At 40.2% G+C, this 16,317-nt stretch overlaps 1 protein-coding gene and 1 long non-coding RNA gene across 2 annotated transcripts in view; one reads left to right on the plus strand and one right to left on the minus strand.

The window, feature by feature from the left end:
• On the plus strand, positions 1–13,476 carry LOC120064099 (guanylate-binding protein 1-like). The gene is made up of 9 exons (XM_039014453.1): positions 1–172; positions 3,971–4,098; positions 4,259–4,368; positions 4,955–5,151; positions 8,377–8,619; positions 8,746–9,026; positions 9,356–9,568; positions 9,732–9,834; positions 13,031–13,476. The coding sequence occupies exons 1-9, from the start codon at positions 1–3 to the stop codon at positions 13,474–13,476; spliced, it is 1,893 nt and encodes a 630-aa protein (XP_038870381.1).
• LOC120064105 overlaps positions 9,224–16,317 on the minus strand; it is an 18,787-nt gene continuing 11,693 nt past the window's right edge. The window contains exon 4 of the long non-coding RNA XR_005478567.1: positions 9,224–9,810. This is a non-coding gene — a long non-coding RNA (uncharacterized LOC120064105). The remainder of the gene's footprint in view (positions 9,811–16,317) is intronic.

A 16,317-nucleotide genomic window follows, 5' to 3' on the forward strand; every position in this document is an offset into this window, starting at 1 on the left:
ATGGACTCCCCAATGTGCCTCATTAACAACACCGACGGAGAGCTTTGCGTAGAACCAGAGGCCATCGACTACCTGATGGGACTGAAACAGAAAGTCGTAGTTGTGGCGGTGGTCGGGCTGTATCGCACCGGCAAGTCCTACCTCATGAACAAGCTGGCTCAGAAGAGAAGTGGTGAGAGACAATTATATCTTACATAACAAACAGGTTTGGACATCATCTGTGCCTCAGTCTTTTTTGGTAACACTGTACATTAAGTTTCTCCTACTACTCTGTAGCTACACAGTAATAACTGTAGAAACATAGTAGGACAGGGATTCCTGAAACTCGTACAATCTTCGAATGGCAGAAGAACAAAATATATACTAAACAAAAAAAAGAAAGGATTTTGTTGCAATATTTGTTCTTAAAAAATGGATCTTGATATATATATATATTATTTTTTTTAACTGTATTTTATTTCCATGCACAAAAATGCCAATGTCATGGGGAAAGGATCACAATTTCAAACTCTCCCAAAAAGTTGTTGCAAAAATGTAAAAAATGAATATTACCTGAAAAAAGTATCTTATGTAGTTCCTTACAATATCCCTCTGTGACGTCAAGGAATATTTCTCGCAAAAATGCGATTCCTTAAAAATGTGTGCAGAATTTTGGTCAACTCAGATTTTTCTAAAATCCTAAATGAATCAGGAATGAGCAGGGTCAGCTTTACCATTAAGACCCCTTCATGACCTCATTACATGTTGTGAAACAAGACCGCTCACTGTCTGGAAAGTTCTCTTCTTTTGATAGATTTCAACAAAAGTATTGAAATCACCATGGTCACAACCATAACCTGTCATCTCCATCTCCCTTATGAGACTAAATAAATACTGCACTCTGAACCACAAAACGTATTAGATTCATGATAGTGTTGTTAGACAGGACAAGGAACGAGAACTTAAAAACATGATGTGGTTTTATTGGAATATGCAGCTGTTGGTAAGTTACGACATATGCGAGCTTCTGAAGTTACTTTCTCAACTTTGAAAACCTTTTTAAAGAGAAGTCAAACTAAAATGTTCTCCTGTCTCTAATTTCTCCTGGTTAGTCTGTTGTCTGCAAAGGTTGTTACATTGTAACTATATAGTAATTAAAAATGTCACCTCACTTTACATTAAATTGCTTGCTGCTGGGTAAGTACATTTAAAATACATGTGTGTCCCATGTAACAACATTGTAATTACAGAGTTGGTTGTTATAGATTGTTATATAGTCATACTAGTAATAATATATATATAATATATGGTACTGTTATACTTAATGTTCTATTGTCTCCTAATTTCACCTCATTAGCCTATTATCTGCTAATGTTACATTGTTACTAGTATAGGAGTTAAAATACCCTACTACTGGGTTTCACTTTACAATAAGTTGCTGCATGATAATTACAAGTATATCCTGTGTAACTACACTGTTCTTAAAATAAACTTAAATTGGGGTCCATTTGGTGTCGATTGCACCTCTCTGATTCAGAGGGGTTGGGTTAAATAAGGAAGACACAGTTCTGTTGAATGCATTCAGTTGTACAACTGACTAGGTATCCCCCTTTCCCTTTCCTTTGAGCCAGGTCATACCATATTAATAAACCTATTGAAAATAACCAGTAGTTAATGACAGAGTATGCCTTGTTACAATTGTTGCTACCAGGTCCGAGCCTAGGACCGGCAAAAGTGAGCCCCCCCCCACCTACCGGGCAAAATGGGCAAATGGGCAAATGGGCAAAATGGTTTAGTGCCCCCTCTTGGCAGTGGATACATGTTTTTGGTGGTAAAATATATTTCCTGCAATTCCACACATTTTTCCATGGGGTGTAGAAAGTCTTGCAGTTCTAAAGCACATTTTCCCATGGGGTGGTGAGAAAGGTTTGCCGTTTTAAAGCAAGTTTCCTCTAATTCTACACATTATCCCATTACTCATGCCATGTTCATGATATCTGTTTGAGAGTGACTAACAAAATCAATTGGGGCCCCCTGGAGGTCAGGGCCCCTGAGCACAAGCCCTGCTTGTCCGGTCAGAAATTTGGTGATTAAGCCTAGGGTTAGATAATTGTCTGGACTACCTTACCTAGCAATCTACAGTAAAAGCTGCCGTGGGCTAATTGAGTAAATGACGTGCAGTAACAAGAGGGAAACTGATGATGCACTGACACATTTAGAAGTTTCACTTTTTGTATTCTACTTTTCTGACTCTCAAATGTAAGTTGAGACCCCGACTGAGCTACAAAAATATATATACAGTAGATATATATACAGTATATATACAGTGAGCAAACAACGTATTGGTACACATGTTTTGTTGTTTTGGCTCAGAACTCCAGCACTTTGGATTTTAAATTATACAATGAATATGAGGTTACACTGCAGACTGTCAACTTTAATTTGAGGGTATTTTCATCCATACCGGGGGAACCGTTTAGAAATTACAGCACATTTTGGACAAAGTCCCCCCATTTTAAGTGACCAACATTTTTGTAGTCAAAGGTTTAGTATTTGGTCCCATATTCCTAGCACACAGTGATTACATCAAGCTTGTGACTACAAACTTGTTGGATCCATTTGCTGTTTGTTTTGGTTGTGTTTCAGATTATTTTGTCCCCAACGGAAATGAATGGTCAATAATGCATTTTGTCATTTTGGACTCACTTTTATTGAAAATAAGAAAATAATATGTTTCTAAACATGTCTACATTAATGTGGATGCTACCATGATTACAGATAGTCCTGAATGAATCGTGAATAATGATGAATGAGAAAGTTACAGACGCACACAAATCCTAACCCCCTGAAGATGCTAACCTCCCCTGTTATTGTAATGGTGAGAGGCTAGCATGTCTTGGAGGTATGATATAAAATGCTAACCTCACCTGTTATTGTAATGGTGAGAGGTTAGCATGTCTTGGAGGTATGATATAAAATGATAACCTCCCCTGTTATTGTAATGGTGAGAGGTTAGCATGTCTTGGAGGTATGAACTTCCTCACTCATCATTTTTCACGATTCATTCAGGACTATGCATAATCATGGTAGCATCCACATTAATATAGAATGGATTAGAAACACATTCTATTCTTATTTACAACAAAAGTAACTCAAAAATGACACAATACATTATTTACCATTAATTTCTAAGTGAATTTGTCCCAGTATTTTTGGTTCCCTAAAATTGTGGAGAAAATGTACAAAAGGTGCTGTAATTTCTAAACGGTTCACCTAATATGGAGGAAAATACGCTTAAATTAAACCTGAGAGTCACCCGCCACCCTCCCCACGCTATACTGTGGACCAGTATTAGTAAGAGCTCGTAGCTAGCTAGCGCTGGTCCGCACTAACTCTGGTCTAGGGCGTAGCTAGCTAGTTCTGGTCAACACTAGTTCTGATCTGCACTAAATAACTCTGGTCCAGGGCGTAGCTAGTCGCTAGCTAGCGCTCGTCCGCACTAGTTCTGGTCCGCACTGACTAACTCTGATCTTGGGCGTAGCTAGTAGCTAGCTAGTTCTGGTCCACACTAATTAACTCTGGTCCAGGGCATAGCTAGTAGCTAGCTAATTCTGGTCCGCACTAACTCTGGTCCGCACTAACTAACTCTGGTCTAGGGCGTAGCTAGTAGCTAGCTAGCGCTGGTCTGCACTAGCTCTGGAGGGCACTAACTAACTCTGGTCCAGGGCGTAACTAGTAGCTAGCTAGTTCTGGTCCGCTCTAACTCTGGTCCGCTCTAACTAACTCTGGTCCACGGCGTAGCTAGTAGTTAGCTAGTTCTGGCATGCACTAGTTCTCATCCGTACTAACTAACTATGGTCTAAGGCGTAGCTAGTAGCTAGCTAGTTCTGGTCTGCACTAGCTCTGGTCCAGCTCTGTTAAAGTGTAACAGTGTTACCAATCTGGTTTATATTTATGCTGTAAATGTCCTCAATAATCTCTGTTCATTTAGGTTTTGCCCTTGGAGCCACCATCCAATCTAAGACTAAGGGCATCTGGATGTGGTGTGTCCCTCATCCTGAAAAAACAGACCACACCCTGGTGCTGCTGGTTACAGAGGGGCTGGGGGATGTGGAGAAGGTGGGAGGTCAAAGTTCAATCTCTTTACAATCCACATTAAAGATTCATATTCCTCTTAGATTACTAACCAAGCACAGTGAACACATATCTGCACACTCATCATTTAAATGAGATGATTACTTAGTCAGAGATCCAATACATGTTGTGATACTTGTTTCAGGGGGATTCTAAGAATGATGCCTGGATCTTCTCCCTGGCCATTCTGTTAAGCAGTACTCTGGTCTACAACAGTCAAGGGACCATCAACAATGATGCTGTGGAGAAGCTTCAGTATCCTTTTGGGTCAAAATGTTTCTCCATTCTGTGGCATCTTGTGGACATAATCTGTTGTGGTATTTGATATGATAGTTTGTTTGTAAGACTTTTTACAGTCATTTCAGACATATTAGTGAAAGCCTAGCTAATTGTGATGGACATTTTCATACCTTTTTACGTATTTTTTTAACATTATTAAACTGTAAGCTGGACCTAATCATTGATATGGTAGAGAATTTAAATGTAATAATGCTCCACCTAAATATGTTCCAATTATTTAAATATACTATATGCATGTTGCATCAGTAATACGTAGTAATTTTGTTTCTCTGGAAATTGTGAAGGGCTTGAGAAATCACAGAATGCCGATTCCCGGGATTGACTCTTAGCTTTTGTGAACTTTAAGAGCTGATGTTGACTTAAAGCAATGTCTGTGACTTTCAAACAAATGACGTTGCTGTGTCAGTTGAAATCTAAACTGAAAATTCATTATTTTGTTTGTTTGTAACTTCCCTGAAATGCAAGCCCCTGTACACAAACTGTGCATGACATTGACATGAGCTTTGGGTACTCCTCTATGAATCCTCAACCGGTCCTATAGATATGTGAACGAGCTGACAGAGATGATCAAGGTGAAGTCTTCCACTGACGATGAGGAGGAAGGAGAGGGCACCCAGTTTAAGCAGTTCTTCCCTAATTTTGTGTGGACCGTCAGAGATTTCACTCTACAGCTCGAGATCGACGGCAGAGAAATCACTCCAGACCGGTATCTGGAGAATTCCCTGCAACTCAAGACAGGTGATATTGATTATTATAAACCAGGTAGTTTGAGACCTATATGCTGATTGGCTTAAACAGCATTCCAGCTGTGTGTATATCAGACAATATACCACGGTATGATGCAAAGTGTAATGTTATGACTATAACTACTGTTCCCTGAAGGAGTACAACATACTATGGGGAGTCACATTCTCGCGAATTCAGTTGAAGGATCTACAATCACGCCTGACAAGGCCAATGAAATCAGTTCCTTGCTGTAAGCCCCACCTCCCACAGGTGATAAGCGTGAGGCTCTGATTAATTCCTGCAATTATTATTATTTTTATTTTAGTTGAACCAATCCACCTCTTCAGAGGAAAAATATCTTTGCTTTTTTACAGCTTTTCTGCTACATATACATACATTTTACATAACGTTACAGGGGCGGTAGGTAGTCTAGTGGTGAGAGCGTTGGGCCAGTAACTGAAAGGTTGCTGGATCGAATCCTCGCGCTGACAAGTTAAAAAACTGTCGTTTCCCCCTTGAACAAGGCAGTTAACCCACTGTTCCCCACTAGGCTCTCATTGTAAATAAGAAATTGCTCTTAACTGACTTGCCTAGTTAAATAAAGGAAATATAATCTGTTTACCAATCTTGAGGAATCCATTTGAGATATCCAAACTGGAGGTGAGTGTGCCCTATCTCCTTGCTGCTACGTGCCAAGGAGATAGCCAACACAATCCAGTGGGACAGGCGCTGTTTGGAGAGCATCCTGTCACAACATGGATTATCAAAACAGACAAAAAGTTGGTCTCATCACCGGATTTCCCAGGTCCATTCAATATATGTGCGTAAAGCTCACACTGGACACGGGGAATGTTAACCTATGTTGCTCTTCAGAAGCAAAGGCAGGAAGTGAAAAGGGAAATAGCTCAAAAGTTAAGGACCTGTAGAACAGAGCCATGACTTTTGGGGCGAATGTCTATGGGGGAGTGGCGCCCTCTTGTGGATACAGACCCAACTTCTCACTCTCACCCTGGATAGATTGATATAGCCTCTGAACCCCGTGGACACCTTGGAATGTGGGGTAACAAAGTGGGGGACATTAAACATGGACAAGCTTCCAACATATGTAGTGCTTCTATGTAACTGTAAAGCCAGTGTGAAGCCCCTTTATGGGCAAAAAGGGCTCTGGCAAGCTAGGATAGCGAGCATCTTTAACTGCAACACAGTCCATTTATAAAAAAACAATATGCTTATCGCAACTCGGTCGCCATTGGCAATTCCAATCATCCTCAAGAACACTACATGTCTTTAAGGGAGTTTGTACGCAGTATGTTGCAATGTGCACACAGTCTGGTTTCGGCGAGAGATGCCTGAGCATGCTCCAAGCCCGAGACACTACACATATACCTCACTCTCTCAGGCCTTATTCCTTACTGCTTAAATATACCTCACTCTCTCAAACTGTATTGCTTAAATATACCTCACTCTCTGAGGCTGTATTGCTTAAATATACCTCACTCTCTCAGGCCTTACTGCTTAAATATACCTCATTATCTTAAACTGTATTACTTAAATATACCTCACACTCAGACTGTATTGCTTAAATATACCTCACTCTCTCAGGCCTTACTGCTTAAATATACCTCATTATCTCAAACTGTATTGCTTAAATATACCTCACTCTCTCAAACTGTATTGCTTAAATATACCTCACTCTCTCAGGCCTTACTGCTTAAATATACCTCATTATCTTAAACTGTATTACTTAAATATACCTCACACTCAGACTGTATTGCTTAAATATACCTCACTCTCTCAGGCTGTATTGCTTAAATATACCTCACTCTCTCAGGCTGTATTGCTTAAATATACCTCACTCTCTCAGGCTGTATTGCTTAAATATACCTCACTCTCTCAGGCCGTATAGCTTAATTGTGTGTTTGAGCTACATACAACGAGAATTTCAATTGGACAAATTAAAGTATGTTTATTCCCATTTTGAACCATTTGCTTCCGTTTAAGAAATGTTTTTCAACAGAATCGGGTGAATGAATACTCCTCTGATCACACGCAAACAAGTTCAAACAGCATGATCATTTTGTTCATTGTAGATTCCTTCTCACATCCATGCGCTCTCCTCCTCTCACCTTTTCCCTTCACTTGTGGACTTCAGTGCACAACACATCAGCTGTCTGTGACCAGAAGAAAAATACCTTTCCAAACCAAACCTTCATATCATAACCACTAACCGCTACACACAGCCTGCATCATTGTCCCCATATTAGGTAACGTCATAGCTAGACAACATACCTACTAGAACTAATGCATTAGTAAACCAGCTACAATCACCCAGTACAGTGTACAGTCAGCAAGCAGTTTAGCAGTTACACCTGCAGGCCCCTTTGGCAATTAATTCTCAAAACCAAAGTTTACCTTGGATGAGTTCCAGTGTTGGATAGCGATGGCCAGCTAGATAACATACCATCCCTCACTGTTTTAGCCTGATGTTTGAGTAGGATAATCTAGCTAGTTGCATTCGAAAGTTTAAAAAACGCAACTAAATATTGCTCTCTCTCTCTTTCGAGTCTCCTTCATTTTTAAAGAAATTGTCACGACTTCGACTGAGGCAGGCTCTTCGGGTGGCGTTCGGCGGTCGTCGTCACCGGCCTATTAGCTGCCACTGATCCTTTTCTCCCCCTCCCTATGTGTTTATTGGGTGCACCTGTTTTGTATGAGGGTGTAATTAGTTGGGCTTATTTAGTCAGCCGGCCCGCACGTTTCTTTGTGCGGGATTGTTTGTTAGTAAGAGTGGTGTTTGTTTCGTTCAACGTGTTTACTGGACTGTGTTCGTTTCCCCCGTGTCTGGGGTTGTTTGAGGAGTACACCCAGTGTGTTAGTAGGGTGGCCTAGTTTCTCCGTGTTCATTAAAGAACATTCGTTATTGCACCTGCTGTTTCCTGCGTTTGACTTCGCACTCCGACACCCAGGCCTTACAGAAATGAATTATTTAAAAACTGTTAATCTATTGTCTTTTTCTTTTTTTCCATTACTCACCACATTTTATACACTGTAGTGCTAGCTAGCTGTAGTTTATGCTTTCAGTACCAGATTCATTATCTGATCCTTTGATTGGGTGGACAACATGTCAGTTCATGGTGCAAGAGCTCTAATAGGTTGGAGGAAAAAGGAGATATTATTGGGACGTAACCAAGATCTACTTGTACTATACAATCTAGTAATGCCCATGTTATCTTTCAGGTACTAGTAAAAAGATCAATGACTACAACCTCCCGCGAGAGTGCATCTGGAACTTCTTCCCCTCACGCAAGTGTTTTGTGTTCCCCTCCCCTACAACTCCTGACAACATGCACCGACTGGACTCCATGGACGAGGCTGAGCTTTCTGAAAGCTTCAGAGAGGTCGCAGATACTTTCTGTCGCTTCATTTTCCAGGAGAGCGGTATGAAGACTGTTATAGGGGGACACACATTGACTGGAGAGAGTGAGTCAGATATCTACCTACAGGACAGTATGTGAAAATGGATAAATATATTGATATATTGAATTTTATTGTACCACTAAATAGTTGGTGGCACATATTTTTCCTCCCACCTCTATCTGATTGCAGTGCTGGGGCACTTGGTCACCACCTATGTGGAGACCATAGCCAAAGGCAATGTGCCTTGTCTGGAGAATGCAGTGTTGTCCATGGCTAAAACTGAGAACCAGTCTGCTGTGGATGAGGGCCTGGCGTTGTACCAGAAGGGAATGGAGGATGTGAAGGCCTTATTCCCGGTTGACATCAATCAGCTGTCAGAGAACCAGCTTCGCTCAGAGTCCCAGGCCACAGAGGCGTTCATGAAGCGATCCTTCAAAGACGAAAATGAGGAATTCTTGAAAGCTCTTGCGGTATTGATCATCATTCTAGGTCTGTTTCTGGTACATGATTGATTATCTTATGCAACACAATGATAATCATCAACAGTAACACCAGTGACACCAGGTGGAATATGGCCAATCAGTGCAATTCCTCAATCAATTAACTTCTAGAGACAAAAGAACACTACTGTGAAAACCAATGCTCAGATTAGATGTTTAATCTTGGATTAAAAATTACACAATATTGAATAAAAGCCTAATATATATATGGAGCCAATATGTAACCCTTTATCACTATAGGAACATGGCATACCGGGACTCACATGCCTGAATCTGAAAATTCCCAATAAATCTTTCAGGAGGCCATTGGCAACCACAACGTCAACCTTTTCAAACAGAACAAGGATGCCTCCGAGAAGAAGTGCAAGGCCCTTCTGGAGAATCTGTCTGCTCAGATGGATCAGGGGATGAAGGAGGGGACGTACACCACACCAGGAGGCTATGGGCTTTACTGCAATCACCATGACAACATAGTGGCACAGTACCGGGCCGAGCCCAACAAAGGAGTCAGGGTAAGAGCTAGAAACCAAACAGCAACATCATAGTGTATTAGAGAATCAAAAACATCCATCATTAGTCATTAATGACCAATTAAACATTTCAACTAATTTCAGTCACCTGGTTACGGTTTGAATCAAAATCAATGCAACAACCTATAAGACCTGTTTTCTGCAGGCTGAGGAGGTTCTGGAGCAGTTCCTGAAGGGAAAGAGTGCAGAGTCCAACTCCATCCTGCAAGCTGACAAAAAACTGACTGAAAATGAGAAAGAAATCAAAGGTAAGCCACACCTCAATCTTTTTTATTTCCAATTATGAAATAATAAATCTACTGTGTTAGGCTAACGTTCGGAAGATGTAAACAAGACCAGTGGCCCCGCCCTAATGCCCCGCCTAAAAAGACAACAAAGTATTATGGAGTTAAAGTATTATTAGTGGCTGGCTAGAACATATAAATTATGACAGATTTTACAAATAAGCATTTTGCTACTATCTGCTATTTTTTGAATGATCTGATTTTATTTCCAGTGCCTTCAGAAAGTATTCCCACCCCTTGACTTTTTCAAACACAGATTCAACCACAAAGACCAGGGAGGTTTTCAAATGCCTCGCAAAGAAGGTCACCTATTCGTAGATTGGTAAAAAAATAAAAGCAGATGCTGAATATCCCTTTTGCCATGGTAAAGTTCTTGATTATACTTTGGATGGAATTCACCCAGTCTTTACAGAGATACAGGCATCCTTCTTAACTCAGTTGCCGTAGAGGAAGGAAACCGCTCAGGGATTTCACTATTAGGTCAATGGTGACATTAAAATAGTTAGAGTTTAATGGCTGTGATAGAAGAAAACAAAGGATGGATCAAAAACATTGTAGTTACTTCACAATACTAACCTAATTGACAGAGTGAAAAGATGGAAGCCTGTACAGAACAAAAATATTCGTAAATATCCATCCTGTTTGCAACAAGGCACTCAAGTAATACTGCAAATATTGTGGCAAAGAAATCCCGTTCGGATGGCGCTCGGCGATCGTCGCCACCGGCCTAAAACAAAGTGTTATGTTTGGGGCAAATCTAATACAACACATTGCTGAGTACCACTCTCCACATTTTCAAGCATAGTGGTAACTGCATCATGTTATGGGTATGCTTGTAATCGTTAAGAACTTTGGAGTTTTTCAGAATAAACAATAAATGGAATGGAGCTAAGCACAGGTACAATCTCAGGGGAAAACCTTGTTCGGCTTTACACCTTTCAGCAGGACAATAACCTAAAACGCAAGGCCAAATCTACGCTGGAATTTCTTACAAAGAAGATAGAGTTACAGTTTTGGCCGAGTTGGAGTTTGGACTTAAATCTGCTTGAAAATCTATGGCAAGATTGGAAATGGTTGTCTAGCAATGTTCAACAACACAACCACTTTGAATTTTTTTTTAAATAATAATGGGCAAATATTGTACAATCCAGGTGTGGAAAGCTCTTAGAGACTTAACCAGTAAGACTCACAGCTGTAATCGCTGCCAAAAGTGATTCTGTTTTGACTCAGGGGTGTGAATACTTATGTAAATTAGACATTTTTGTATTTCATTTTTTTTTTCAAATTTAAAACAAGTTGTCTTTGTAGGGTATTGTGTGTAGATGGGTGAGAGAAAAAATGTATTTAATCCACAACAAAATGTGGAACAAGTCGAGGGTTATGAATCCTTTCTGAATGCACTGTATAACAGTCTGGTGCCCGACTAACTAGCGCCGTAGGGATATCCAAATTGAACCCAAATTTACCACAGGCATTACGATCGGGTTGGGTGCAGCTGCATTCTGAATTGATGATTACTGAAGTGCTGCCAGCAGTGGGCATGTAGGCAGGATTGAAACAAACCTAACCTTCATTTACGTTGTGATGCAGTCACGATCACAAAAATCTGTTTTGGGCGAGACTGACTTCATGACCATAATTATCCTTTTTACACTTTTTAGTACATTTTAATAGTAGTGTCACGACTTCGACTGAGGCAGGCTCTCCTTCCCGTTCGGGTGGCGTTCGGCGGTCGTCGTCACCGGCCTATTAGGTGCCACTGATCCTTTTCTCCCCCTCCCTATGTGTTTATTGGGTTCACCTGTTTTGTATGAGGGTGTAATTAGTTGGGCTTATTTAGTCAGCCGGCCCGCACGTTTCTTTGTGCTGGATTGTTTGTTGTAAGCTCGGTGTTTGTTAGTCTGACGTTACGTGTTTGTGTATGTTGGATTACATTTCTGAACTGTTATCGTGTCTGGGGCAGTTTATTATGAGCACCCAGTGTCAAGTGGGGTGGCCGTTGTTTCTCCGTGGTTCATTAAATGAACGTTATCATTGAATCCTCTGTCTTCCTCTGCCTGACTTCGCACTCCGACACCCAGTCCTTACTAGTAGAATAAATGTTGGACTCATATTGATGCCACATAGGCTGTTAACTAAATGATAAGTCTGTTTTTTACAGGCAGTTGCTCTTTAAAATCAAGGGGAATAGACCAGGCCCTAGCTATGAACCAGCCCACCACTGCAAAGCACTGAATAATCGCCCCTCTTCAAACTTCATACATGCAAGATGTGCTGTTGAGGGTAATTTAGAGTGGTGATAAAGTTGAATTACAAATAAGATGTACTGTTGAGGGTAATTTAGAGTGGTGATAAAGTTGAATTACAAAATAACACTCAAAATGTGTTTGACTGGTCCAGCAACGATCATCTCGCCCATTTGTTCTTTGATTAATTCTTAAAAGTATAAAAAAGTCTATATAAAACAATTTTTTGATAAAATATTGAATTTGTCCTTTACTACTATAGCCCCTAGAAACACATTAAATAACACACTCTTAAATAGCAAAAAAAACATAGTCAAAAATGAAATCATAAGGAATAAGGTTTTGAAATATCTGTCCTAAATCTAGGAGATTCAACAAAGCTCAGGGGGAAAAAAATATATGTTTTTTGGGACAAATAAAAATAAAAAAAATGGCAAAAAGCTACCTCCTTTTTTAAACTGGTACCGGGATACCTTCAGATGAGTTTCGTGACACTTGTGGTCGTAGAGAAAAATGGGGAACACCATCGTGTTGGTGAGAGTCTCCCCTTTCTATGGTCATATTCGTTTGTAGACTAAACCGTTCGGATACTACTGATGTTTTCATGAGAAGACTGATTTCCAGGATGTCTCCTGGTCTGACAAACAGCGCAGTAGATCTGCCCCTTTACACCGCAGATGCGGAAGGGAGACATAAATGGATGTGGTGGATTGAGGCGCAGCCCAATGCAAAATAAATAAATACATCTCTAGCTTAAAACTGTCAGATTTTAATGGGTATATTTTATTATGTTACTTAGATTGACGGACCGTTGTGCCAATAGACTCTAGAGGGTTCTAATGTGTATGAATCTGTATGAGAAAATGAGTTGTCCAGTTTTCCTTCTTATTTCTCTCTCTCCTTGGCTCTTCCAGCTGAGAAGATGAAAACAGCTGAGCTGGAGCAGGAGAAAGCAACATTCAAGGAGAAACAGGCAGAGATGGAGCGGACCATTGAGAACAATCACATTAGCCAGGAGAAGTACTTGAAGGAGATGGAAGAGAAGATGGAGGAGGAGAGGAAGCAACAGCAGCAGGAGTTCAACAGGACCCTGGACCGCAGGATGCAGGAGCAGAAAGATCTCCTGGAGAAGAGCCATAAGGTGAAGGCTGACCTAATGAGACAACAGATCTCGGAGATTAAGAAGAGGGATGAATTGGAAAGGAACACCAAAACCCAGAGTCAGAAGGCTCTGCTGGAATTATTCAAGCAGCAGGCTGAGGAACAGAATAAACAGATGGAAATGTTAATGGGGGAGCTCAACAATAGATCACAAGTTGTTGAACGAAGTGTTTTTCAGCGTTACTGTATCCTATTGTGATCCACACCACTTTGAATTCCTGACTATGAAAAGTAAACTGATATTGAGTCTTGAAGCGTTGAAGTGTTTGTCTTCTATAACCATCATTGTTTTTATCTGATCCTGCTGGTTATCTATGAAAGTTGATGTAAAAAGGGCTTTATAAAATACATTTGATTGATTGACCTCTTGTGAACCCTCCAAGCCCTAAACACTCCACACACAGATCGTGAGTATCTTTCAGATAAATGCTATAAGCACATGACTGGGATCCTGATCTCGACCCCGAATCCGGCTTAGTCATCGTCGTCTTTGTCGTTTTCTTGCACCAGCATATTGAAGAATAACTAATTGATTGTGATTAGAAAATGTATAAGAACAAGTACAAACTTCAGCACACAACATCCAGGGAGTAAGCACTCTGCCAATAAGGGAAAGGTTAGTTAGCGCAACATAAGACCGTCTCGCTTTCCAATTGTTTGATTTAGTAGAGTGAATCATTCCTGTTCACACCAAAGAGAAGAGGGAATAATTGAAGGAATGATTCAGAGTTTATAACAGCAATAAGGCACCTCAGGGGTTTGTGATATATGGCCAATATACCACGGCTAAGGGTTGTATCCAGCCCTTAAAACAGCCCTTAGCCATGGTATATTGTCCATATACCTCACTCTCTCAGGCATTATTGCTTAAATATACCTCACTCTCTCAGGCCTTATTGCTTAAATATACCTCACTCTCTCAGGCCTTATTGCTTAAATATACCTCACTCTCTCAGGCTGTATTGCTTAAATATACCTCACTCTCTCAGGCTGTATTGCTTAAATATACCTCACTCTCTCAGGCCTTATTGCTTAAATATACCTCACTCTCTCAGGCTGTATTGCTTAAATATACTTCACTCTCTCAGGCCTCTACTATTTACAAATTACAGTATAATCATGATAAATCAGCAATAGGCCTATTATTTTTATCCATCTCGCTTTGAGTCCCACAATCACACCAGCGTGATTTAATACTTCCCACCACTTTATTTTTGAGCTACATCCTTTTAAATCAGATGTGTCTATTCCCTCTTCATCTGCAGAAGTGTGTGATTAATGGGGGCTGAGATAGAGTGGAGTTTGTGTGACAAGGGTGGATCCCGAAAACGGTTTTCCTCACAACAAAATGTCTGTAATGTCCGAACAGTTTGAGCTACAGACCATTATGATCCTAATATGAAAAGCTGAGACACTCACAAACACACACATGTAAGCTACACAAGAGTCCTTAGAAGGAGAGGGTTTCTTCTACATAGAAAATCATAGAAAATCCCAGGACATAGTGTCTATAACACTGTAAGGGGTTCTTCTGCATAGAAGATCATGGGAAATCCCAGGTCATAGTGTCTATAATACTGTAAGGGGTTCTTCTGCATAGAAGATCATAGGAAATCCCAGGACATAGTGTCTATAATACTGTAAGGGGTTCTTCTACATAGAAGATCATAGGAAATCCCAGGTCATAGTGTCTATAATACTGTAATAAGATCACATAGTTGCTGTCACAATCTCCAAACTCCACACAGTTGTCACTGACGAGTTGGATATTCATTTCCCAATGAGCAAACGATTTCTGGACTTACAGAATTCTTTTAAATTCATTTTTTTCTGTTAAGGTGGACCTTCTTTTTTATTGACATTCGCAATACAACTCACGAATGCAACTGCAATTGCAATTTTTATGTTGAACTTGTGGTCCTGGTTGTTTTAAAAGGAAAATGGTAAAAACTTCATAGTGAGGCTAAATATAAGATCAAGCAGATGAATGAAACAGCGGCGGTCAGTGATATTTATGAACATGGCCTTATTTCTATTACAGCATATTGGATGACTGTCATTCATATTCCATTCACCCAGTTCAATGTAACAGTGATAGGTTTAGGCTACTATATGATACTTTAATGTTCCCTATACCCATCATGAGGTTGCTAAAACCTATTCTATGAATTAAAGTTTACAACGTAGGTGCACAGGTCAAGAGACAAATTTGAGTAATCAAGGTGACAGACAGTGACACGTTCAATACCATCTTGCACACTCTGGCCTGCATCTAGCTGATCTAGGCTGTAATCATTAGTCCAACAGTTTCAAACGAGATTTTCTATTGGACAAATTCAAGTATGTTAATCCCCGTTTTCTTCCGTTTAAGAAATGTTTTTCAACAGAATCGGGGGAATGAATACACCTCTGATCACATGCAAACACATAACAAACAGCATGATCATTTTGTTTCCTGTAGAATTCCTTCTCACATCTATGCGCTCTAATCCTCTCACGTTTTCCCTTCGCTTGTGGACTTCAGTGCACAACACATCAGCTGTGTGTGACCAGAAGAAAAATACCTTTCCAAACCAAACCTTCATTTCATAACCACTAACCGCTACACACAGCCTGCATCATTGTCACCATATTAGCTAACGTCATAGCTAGACAACATAGCTACTAGAAATGATGCATTAGTAAACCAGCTACAATCATCCAGTACAGTGTACAGTCAGCAAGCAGTTAAGCAGTTAAAAGTTTACCTTGGACGAGTTCCAGTGTTGGATAGCCATGGCCAGCTAGCTAATATAACATTCCTCACTGTTTTAGCCGGAGGTTTGAGTAGGTTAATCTAGCTAGTTGCATTCGAAAGTTTTAAAAAATGCAACTAAATATTGCTCTCTCTCTCTCTCTCTTTCGTATCTCCTTCATTTTGAATTTGTTAAAAACTGTTAATCTATTGTCTTTCTCTCTCTTTGTGTTCATTACTCACCACATTTTATACACTGTAGTGCTAGCTAGTTGTAGCTTATGCTTTTAGTACCAGATTCATTCT

The sequence above is a fragment of the Salvelinus namaycush genome, chromosome 19 (genome assembly GCF_016432855.1).
Source record: "Salvelinus namaycush isolate Seneca chromosome 19, SaNama_1.0, whole genome shotgun sequence".
In the NCBI taxonomy this organism is placed as follows: Eukaryota; Metazoa; Chordata; class Actinopteri; order Salmoniformes; family Salmonidae; genus Salvelinus; species Salvelinus namaycush.